Here is a 10,472-nt window from a genome sequence, read left to right as displayed (position 1 = left end):
AGCCTACGCTTTTCTTTTCCTGTGTTTTGGTGACTTAGGCAATTCCATCACTTTCAGAAACATTGACCCAGCTTCTTGAAATAAATTCGCCGAAAACAGTGAAGTTCAGATATACGCTTGCTTCTGAAAATTCAAGGAAATGTTTAATGTATCATTCTTAAACACCTGCTTTGTCATGACAGGACACGAAGTCATGCTCAAACGGCAAGTCCTAGCTCAGCCCCCTCAACAACTCACGACCTTCAGCGCATCCGTCTGCAGCTGTGAAAACCAGCACAAAGTCACTTTGGCCAAAGCCACATAAGCATTTGCCCAGTGTCGAAACCTAAACTGAGGAATTGCTCACACGTTTACACTTCTGAAAACGAAGCAGCCCATGAAATTCAGGCAGAGACAAAATCAGCTAAATAGGTCAAACTGTGATGGCAGCTGGTATTTTAAAGTACCTCATGGTCAACTATTAGAGACCTTCAAAGATACACAAAGTACTTTGGAAAAGCAAGGATTTAAAATGCCAGGAATAACTGGCAGAGACAAGAAATCTTCAAGTTTGTCCAGTTGCCTAAGATTAGTGGCGGGAATAACACACATAAGGAACAGAAATGGAGCCTAGAAGACGTTGGTTTGACCTCTTTTTCCATGTCTCACATGGACTACTTTTTTTCTGTACTTTCACCAGGTCAAAAGCAGCATACCTGTTGATAACAGCTGGTTGTTTCATCAGTTACAGATTATTTCGTTTACTGATTTTGTAACAGAACCTGATAATAGCAGTCCAAAATCCACACGTGCATGTTTTAAAAGATGAAAATTCAGTTTAGCTCAGTAACGCATTCAACTAATAGTCTTCGTTCTTTGCTAGTTTTCCTGAAAATATGCTAACCTTTTAAAATTTACAGCTGCACAGTACACCTCTCTAAGGCATGGCCTGGAGAAAGGCAAGAGCCATTTGACAAGGACCACTCCGACACACTTCCACAGAGCTGGCAGTCGGAGTTCGACTGAAGCTGGTAAGGCAGATTTCCCAGACTGAGCACATACCCCCACCCAGATGCACAGATGGTATTTGTGGGAGCAAAGGAAAATAAAACATAGGTTTAAAATAAATGCAAGAGAAACACAGAATAACATTGAATCACTGTAGGTATTTCTAAGGGTTTCCATTTATCTTCTCTACATCTCAGCACATAGAGAGTGTATGTTCAGGGCTTTGAAGCTACTGAGCAAATGGAAGGGATTTAAAACCAGTTTTGTTTCAAATTTAAGATCACAGAAATAAAGACAGACTCCAGGTATTTCTCTTCAGAATGAGATTTTCATACAGAAGTTTGATGCAAAAGGAGTTAAAAATGCTGTTCCTGCATATGTCTGGCAACGACAACTATGCTTGTCAGAAGAGCCTTTTTGACGCTAAAAGAAAGGACTTGCTCTGCCACTGAATTTCAGATGGGTCCCTCTGCATGGTGGCTACTTTCCCATTGCTTTAAATGGAGAGAAAGGCACACATCTGTAAAGAAGAGGCAAGCTACAGAGAAATGGGGGAAATACAGCTGGTATCATGATATAAGGAGGCAAGAGTAGCCATGGACCGATCAATCTGAGCTGGCAGGTTGACTCTGACAATGACTAGTTTGGGTCCCAGCACCAGGCCATTCTCACCTCTTCTCCCTCCATCACTAGTCCTTCTCCAGCTAGGAAGAACTGAAGGCCAATCTTACCTTGTTACAGTGATACTGCCCAAGGTAGCTGGTCTCGAGATTCCATGAACAGCTGGCAGACAGAAGGAACAGGAGGAAAACAGCAGAGGTAGGAAGTGGTGGAGGAAGATGTGAGGAGAAGAAACACAAAAGCCCATGTTTCCCGTTGGAGTCCCTGGCAACCCAGAGGTGTTGATGTGAGCTTACTCTACCATATCAAGAACTGAAGCTCCGCAGTGTTGTACTTTTAATCCTACTCTCTTAAGGATCCTCCTTCTAGAGGATCCAGCTCTTCATCATTTCACTTGTTCGTTAGATTTAATTTCTCGTAAATCACTGTTAATTTCTTGATTTCAAGTCCCACCCTTCTCTTTAGTAGACATGACTTAAACACTATCTTTGAATTGCAATAAAAATCTCCCTTCTTTGGATTAAAGCAGTCTGCCTGCACCCTTCCTAACTCCTCCCGCCACCCTTCTCAGTCACAGCCCAACGTAACCCTGCATGGACTTCCACCGGCTCATCTCACAGCTGTGGGTAGACAAGCAGGCCCTCCTGTGATGTGCCCTGCGGTACGACGTCCACTTCTCCCACACAAAGAGAAGAGAAGAGAAAAGCAAAGTCTTCGGTGTACAGAGGCAGCAGAGGGAACTCTCCAGCCCCCCTCTCGGCTATCCCTTAGCAGCACAGCACCTGGGGTAGGAAAGTAAACCGCACGTGTTGCACTCTGACTTCTGCAGTTTAAAACTTATCAGCACGTTGGATATAAAGACTCTTCTGGGTCGCTTTTATTTTTTCTTGAAATCTTGTGCTATTATTTAAGCCACATCTATAAAAATGAACAACAAAAAAAAAAAAACAACAGGAAAAGTCTTTAAAGAAAGTATTTCGAACAGATACATCATAGAAAGATGAAAGCAAGGAGCAAAATTTTCTCTCAGCAACTTATTTATGACAGTATGACATGCAAAATAATCATACATTCACACCTGAATTAGCTGATATCTACATTTGCAAGTGTCAGTCATTTTACGCCGAATTTATTAAAAAATGAAAAAAAAAAAATCTTCCACAAAGGGTCTACCACTTTATTCAGTCTGGATACCTATGCCCGGATTAATTTCAACAAAAAGAATTGCTTCAAATTTTCACCAGTGTCACTAAACAGAGTTTATCCCAAATACTTTTTTCTTTCTAATCTATTCAACTGATAGAAATGAAGCTGCAATGGTTTGGGTTTTTTAATCCCAAAATGGATTATACAAACAACAATTTCATCAAAGATTTTTTACAAGCCTAGCATTACTGGTTATATCTTATTATTAAGGTAAGCATTCTTCAAAGAACTGTATGATTGGAATCTCTTCCTGATACATAGTGACATGCTATTTGCTGGCTGCAGTGAGAAGAGTCAAAATGAAAACAAAAATACAAACACGCTTTTTTTTTTTCCTCTTGTCTTTATTGATTTAGACTTCAGAGCTACAGCCAAAAATAGTGCATCTGTAGAAAATTACCACACATGCTATCAATACAGCATCATCGCATGTTTAGAATCATAAGCACTTGACAAATCGCTACGGGAACATTCAATCTAACATTTTGGCAATGCAGCCCATGAATAGGGAATACAAGGAGAAGGATTTTTTTCCTCCAAAAAGAAATATTTCTGAACAGGAATGAAAAGCCTCTGTTGAAAAATGAATTCCAGTCACCACAGAAAACTCATGCTGGCTCACTCAAGACATCAACACACACTGCTGGAAACTTTACATGGAATGTCGAACAGTATGCAGAAGCTACACCTCTGCTACAGGTACAACACCGTCTTCAGCACTTTGTACGCCATCGAGATGGTCACTGTATACGCAACTGCCCAAGACAAACCTCTGCCAGGCTGGGGAAGAGGGATCAAGTATGCAAAAGTGTGAACGATCCTAGCTCCAACGAAGATCCTGAAATGCAGCAAGGCTGTGGACAGCTCAGGGCCGCTAAGAGCATACAGCAGTCCAATGCCAAGGAACGGGACAATATTTTCAAGGTCATTCAGGTGGCCTCTGGGGAAAAAAGCAGAGTTCTTTTAGAGTGTTACATTTTGTTGAATAAACCACTTCAAGCTTTAATATTTTTAAGCATCTTCAAAGCGCGCTACTGTTAAGGCCCTAACACAACTGCTGGCCTCCTCAGCAGTGGGGATTTTATTCAGCTACTGAAACGATTTTGGCATGTTCACCTGACATCACATTGGTCTCTCATGCCCCACTCCTCATTTTCAAGCTTCTAGTTTTCTGTATGAAAGCATTTAGGTTTTTGCCCAGGATCTTCATAATATTAGGGACTTACATGAGGTATATGAGTGCACCTGGGTGTGCAAGAATGAAAGGAAAGGTGGGGAAGAAGACAGATAGCTGGAATTTTCTTGCAGCCTATCTCAACTGAACATCAATTAACTGGATGACTATGACCACAACTACTAAGCTTCATGGCCCAGATGGTCTATTCCAATCTCATTAACTCAGTTTGTAGTTTCCACAAAGACAATATGAAATATCCTATATATAAAACATTCTATAAATCTTCATGAATTTCAATCATCTTGAAGAATGTTCTTCTTGAGCATCTAACAGGTGTGACAGTTACGCTTTTGGTTCATTTTCTTCACTACTAAGCACGAAAATAGCTGAAAAATGTTTGAAATTTTGAAACCATAATATAATTTACTAAAAATGTGTTAAGACTCAACTCCAGATCTTGAAGTACTCTTTCACGCCTCTTCCAAAATCGTCCCTGCTCCCTTTACCTCTTTAGATAAATCATACTTCCAGCCAAATTTACTGATTGAAACAACCTCTAAGCCTTACTAATTATGTGAAATTTCACAGCCAACTAGAATCAGAACATGGTGCTGTTTTGCAGCTGCTTTCTGAAGTCATTTATCATTACACTGCAACATATCTTCCAGGTTTGGTTTTTTATTTTTTTTGTTTGTTTTGGTTTTTTTTTTTTTTCAAAAAAGTACACGGAAGAAAGCAATGTCTTTTCTAAACCCATAAACACAACAAATCCTAGTGACTTATACAGAAGAGAAGCCATGCCAAATCTGTGTAAAATTCTCTGTTGCCATGAAGTTTGCAAAAGAATATACAGTAAATTGACATTAAGAACCACTGTTGGGAGGGAAAAATGGATGGTGCAGCACCAATGGAGTAAGCAGAACCACGCTGACTTCCTAGGTCTGGGGAAGTCTCAACAGCTCTGCAAAATAGCAACACAAGATTTCATAATACAGTGTTTTAAAAATCTAATCTGTGTAAGTGACGCTGTGAGGTGGTTGTCATTTCTCTAATGTAACCATTTGAGTTAAGAGGGCACCTGGTCATAAAGTTAGTATCAACTTAGTTGTCCTCTTAGAATTTACAAGTAGAAAAGAACTACTCCTCATCAAAAAGTGCTCATTTTTATATAATAACCAGCAAATTAAACAACTAATAACTCCCTGAACCACACAGGAGGAGAAAAGGAAAATTCAGAGCATCTTTACAACCCACTGAGATTAGACTCTTCTTTCTGAGATTTTAAGCCAGAAGAGACAAACAGAAATATACCATGGTCATCTACCTTTGCAAGGTTGTATTGTTCTGAAATCAGAGCTGATACTTATTTTCATGATTTTCCCTAATGGTGGTTTAAATGAGAACAGTTCATTCACATTTGAGTTTTTGGTATAAAAATATATATAGCAAATAAACAATTAGCTTCATTAAGGAATAATTATATGGGAAGTATTCCATTAAAGCCTTCCTTATTAGAACAGGTGTCTCAAACAGCATCTCTAAAATTATGACTTTTGGTAACAGAAAATTTTGTCATTAGCTAAATAAAATTAAATAAGCTGCAACATTCAGCGCACTGAAATACAGCTTACATTCTGCCACGAATCTTGCAAAATAAAACACATACACCCCAGGTTGCACAATGCTATACTATTAATAGTATTCTTCCAGAAGGCTGGTCAACTTTCCTGTACAATCAGCACATCAGTGAGTAACTTCCATTCAATCCAGCGGAAAGAGCACAGGCTTTGACTCCCACTCAGTACAATTTGCTAGATTAACACCCTTACTACAACCCTGGAGTTCCATGACTTTAACAGTTTTATTCCTCTTCCTCCTGGTATTTCCTTTACACTTTAGGAAAAGATACAGTGTTCAAATTATACAGAAACCTGATTTACACTTAATGTACACTGCTTCATACTAAATCAACTTACTATCACATTTTACAATCTTCTCATCACTTCCCTCAAGTATACAGGATACTATCCAAGAGTTAGTTAGCTATTATAACCAGACAATGACTTATTATTTTTAGTATACATGCTGACTGTTTGCATGTGGAATGGTTTGTTCAGTAAGACAAATTAATGTATTAGATTACTACATAAAGCAACACAAAACACATAGGCTTGCCAAAGAGAATGGGGTGAAATTAATTCCTCAATTTAGTATTATTCTGCTATTTAAAATAATTTTTGAAGACTCCTATGCATTACCTGCGTACACGTTCAACGTCCGGATCAGTCCGCAGATATTTTTTAGCGCTCTCGCCTTTACCAAATGATGCTGTATCTTCTGGGTTGACAAATGCCTGTTTCAAACAAACACACACGAGACATTAGAAGCCAGAATGTTTTTTCTAGTCAAGGAAGCTTGCTATAAAGGTCGCTCTTTTCACTAATGCCTCTATGACCTCACATAACTTACTTGAAGTTAAATGCACAAGGAATAATATATTGTTCACTACACTACTGTTTTCTTGAGTCTCGCCTGTATGTGCTTCCATGCTGACAAATTAATGTAATGCAATTTATGCATGTAGATAAAGCCTTCTTGTAAGATGGACAAGCATGGCAGAAGACAGATACTCAGCCTGAAGTAATGCAAATGGGCTGAAGGACCTGGAACGTAGAACTACTGACTGTATTGCCTAAGTCTCTTTTTCACTATTCTTGACAAACCATCTGAAAACCCTTTTGGATCCTTTCCTTCTTCAGAAGTCTACACAGCAACAGCATCCAAGAGTCTTACTCCCATACTCATTTATGACCAAGTAAGTTTCTCCTTTTCCTCTTAGGTACAAATTTTGCCACTTATATGACGCGTTATTACCTCCAAACACTGTAAGACACTATTTGAAAACAACATTTAATTCCATTAGTGCACACTGCAGCAGATCTCTCCTTCCTGACACGTGGTAACGCATGCATTCTGTGGACTGTTCAGGCTATGCAGGCTTAAGTCAAGAAAACCTTTTAATTTTAGGAGAAAGCAATTTTATGATTGCTTTCTAAGGCAGCCTTGATCCCTTTCTCTGAAATATCCTTGGCCTCAAAATTCCAGAGACATGTTAACAGTATCAGCATCAGCAATATTTTACCTTCTCTTGCTCCACTGCTTTCTTCCTTTCTTTTCTTAACGTTTCAAAGACTTTTTTATATTAAATAGGAAATAAAAATTACTTTACTAATTTGTCTGCTTGTAATATTACTGTCCATCATAGGAAACCCAAGTGCTCCAAATTAATGAATTCCCTATTGTCACCTATATACATATAAATCATAACACGGTATGAGCATTAATACAGGACTCCACTGGACCTACATATAGGACCAGTATCGCTGATGTGCTTCCGCAAGAGCAAAAGGAAGTAAGGTTACAACACAGACATCTGGGTCCTGTTTTGAGTATACAGGACAGGCTATGTGCTCTACTGTACTCAATCTTCAGCTGTGCCAAAGACGTAGAGAGCTATCAGAAACCAGCAGTAGCTCAAATGCTGTGCTATTAAGACCTCGTGAACCACAGAACAGTTCAGCTGCATTTCCTTGCACCCAGCAGGAACAAAAAGCAGTATTTCAACAAAAGGACTGCAACAAAATCCTTGAAGCACACACTGTCTTGCAGAAGTAGATGTTACAAAAAAAGCCACATGGAACAAACTCAGGGCTCTTTCAGGCCAGGACCAAGTGTTTCCAGCAGTGGCCACAAACAGATGCCTAGAGAAGACCAAGAACAGGGCAAACACAACACGATGCTTCCCATGAGCACTCTCTCCTAAGCTAGATGCAGCTTCTGCAATACTTAGTAAACCTCAGTTGATCTTTCATATACTTACCTAGCCTACATATCAATTCACATAAATTTTCGGCCTGCCTCTCATTCTATAAAAAAAATGTATTTTTTTTCTAAGATAATGACCTAGCCTGGGAAGGCTAAAGCAATTAGGGAAAGTAAAAAGCTTTAGAACTACTGGATGAAAGGGTTATAGATGCATAAAAATCCAGTTTAAAAATCCAGTTCATATACCCTCTTTTGACCCTACTAGTTGGTTACTCATGTAACATGGCTCCATATCACATTTTATTTGCTTTACGAATTGGGTACCCTGGTCTCCAGCTTTCTGCAGAAGACGGTGCAAATTGCAGTTATTGAAAACTCTTATTTAAAAATAACAGAAAAGTTTTAGAAGGGCAGAGTAAGTCAAATGCAACTGCAAGATATGGTTCCGTAATTATGTTAAAGACTTCATCCATTTGAGACCAACAAAGCACCAGCATGCCAAACTCAGAATATCATTAGAGGAGGAAGAAGAAAAAGAACAGCACCAGTATTTGAAAACAGAAAAGAAAAGAAACACCTGTGATATCTCTGTATTTCAATAAAAATTTCAATCTATTCTACCAGACAGTACTCCCAATTTCTTACCTTTCTTGTGATTCTGAAGTATGCTGTTATAAGACTCATTAGCATCATTTTTAGAAGAACAATAGTTGCATAAGTAGCATAAGCCCGGAAGACTTCATTGTCAATTAACTGGGTCAATTTAGCCATTTCTCCACTTCTCATGGATGACCTTTAAAAAACATCAAAGTTAGGCTAACATGATACCAGTCCAAAACTCTGATAACAAGATTGTCAGGATACCTTTTTTTTTTAGCATCACTGCAACGACAGCACAATTTTGCTCCAGTGAAAAGTTTATTTTCAAACAAATTTATTTTTCCTCAGTTTATGTTCTCAATGGCATAATGCTTTATGAAACTATATTATCATTTAATATTTTGCTTCCATTATATGTTTATTAAACTGTCAAAATATAAACCAAAATATTTAATGTAATCGCAGAAACAAAATTTAGTCACAGAACTCAGTACACTTGAAATAACATAAGGAGTTAGACCAATTTTAGACCAATTCATTTGAACTAGTGAATTTCCCTAAGAAGTTACCAGGATAGAGAGTGTGATGACATGCTGTAGTGTTTAAAGAGGAAAATTAGTATTGCCTACCTTTTTTCTTCTGTAAAATGACACAATTATAATTGCACTTCAGCTTTCAAACTAACCAGTATCTTCCCACCCAGCAATCACTTGTGATCAAACTGAGTTAAACACGCATTTTTGTCCTTTGAGACCTTGTTCTTAAAAATTGCTTTTAGCATGATTCACGAGCAAAGATTAAGTTGTAATGACAAAAAGCAGAGAACTTTTTATGCTTTTATCATGGGAGGTTTAAGCTAATGAACTCTCTTTCCAGTGAGACCATACCAAACCCACAATCCTATGAAGGTAGTACCTTTTATCAACACCAGAAAGTTAAGAATGGGATGAGGACTGAACACACTGAAAACAAAAAGCATGCCTCCCTGAACATTCAATTTGTGTTCTGCACAGAGCAAGGCTTTTGCCTCACTAAGTGCTTTGATCATGCACTGAGCAGGAGTCCATAAAACTTGTGTGTCTTAGCTTCACTCGAGACCAAAATAAGTGTACTTTTTGTTGCAGTTAACCTCATTATTTCCTATGATATAATTTTAACAATAGTAATAAAAAAGTTAGTAATATTAACTTGATTACAGCTCTAACAATCTCTCATCTTGCTTTCAGCGTGGAGGCACTGCCAGCTCTAGCCAAACAAGGGAAATTGGACAAGCGAAGAACAGTAGAAGACTGTTGCTCTGAAGGCACATCCTTGGTGGGGAGGTGGACAGGATGGAGGTAAACAGCTGTTTGCCCAGTGAAACAAATCTAGCCTTGCCTGGACCTCTCTGGCTGTGGTGATGGGATTTTGCTCCCTCTTTTATCCTTTCCAAAACAGTGCCTGGGTCACCAGGCCAAGCACTGGGTTCAGGGATTACAAGAAATTCAGTATAAATTTCCTTCCTTTCACTTCAACAATACAGCAGTGCTCGAGATAATTAGCAATTTGGCAAAGATTCTTCCCAGCAGTTTCTACAGAACCCGTGTAGTTTCACGCAGCGAAAAGAAGGTCAGCCTGTGGGTTCAGAGTGTTTCTCTCTAACTGGATTTTAAAGTTATGGCGAAAATACATCCAAGAAGGGTGCAAAGTCATGAGAAACTGTCCGCCAACATCTCTGCGTTCCTCCCGCTGGAGCTACACCAGGTTTATCCACATTCCCTACTCGCAGGGTTGACCTCTCCAAACTCTCACGAAGCCCAGGCCTTGCCTGCGCTACCAAGAGGATGCATACGGGAGAATTCACAAGTTTAACACCAGCAGAAACGCCAAAAATACACTCCAGGTACTAAAACAGCATCGGGCTTAAAGAGGTAAGTTTAGTCAGCGCTCAGACAGCCTGAGTGGCAAAAGTGATGTAACACCTCTCTGCGCTGTGAATGCAAAACCCAGCCCTAGTTAAGGTTAAGTCTGGAGCCCACGTAAAAGGTCTTAAAAGCCGGTGGGTGAACACCCCTCA

General features: G+C 39.1%; 1 protein-coding gene across 1 annotated transcript; it reads right to left on the bottom strand.

Annotated features, from left to right (window-relative positions):
- Window positions 1-3,150: 3,150 nt before the first annotated feature.
- On the bottom strand, window positions 3,151-8,618 carry MGST1 (microsomal glutathione S-transferase 1). Its single transcript, XM_009879651.1, has 3 exons — window positions 8,462-8,618; window positions 6,250-6,344; window positions 3,151-3,754 (listed from the first exon to the last, which is right to left on the bottom strand). Exons 1-3 carry the CDS (start codon window positions 8,600-8,602, stop codon window positions 3,508-3,510), a joined length of 483 nt encoding a protein of 160 aa, XP_009877953.1. The 5' UTR covers window positions 8,603-8,618; the 3' UTR covers window positions 3,151-3,507.
- Window positions 8,619-10,472: the final 1,854 nt, after the last annotated feature.

This window comes from Charadrius vociferus, unplaced genomic scaffold, assembly GCF_000708025.1.
Source record: "Charadrius vociferus isolate BGI_N301 unplaced genomic scaffold, ASM70802v2 scaffold90, whole genome shotgun sequence".
Classification (NCBI taxonomy): Eukaryota; Metazoa; Chordata; class Aves; order Charadriiformes; family Charadriidae; genus Charadrius; species Charadrius vociferus.
Note: the sequence above shows the minus strand (reverse complement) of the source record. Positions and strands in the feature narration are given on the sequence as shown.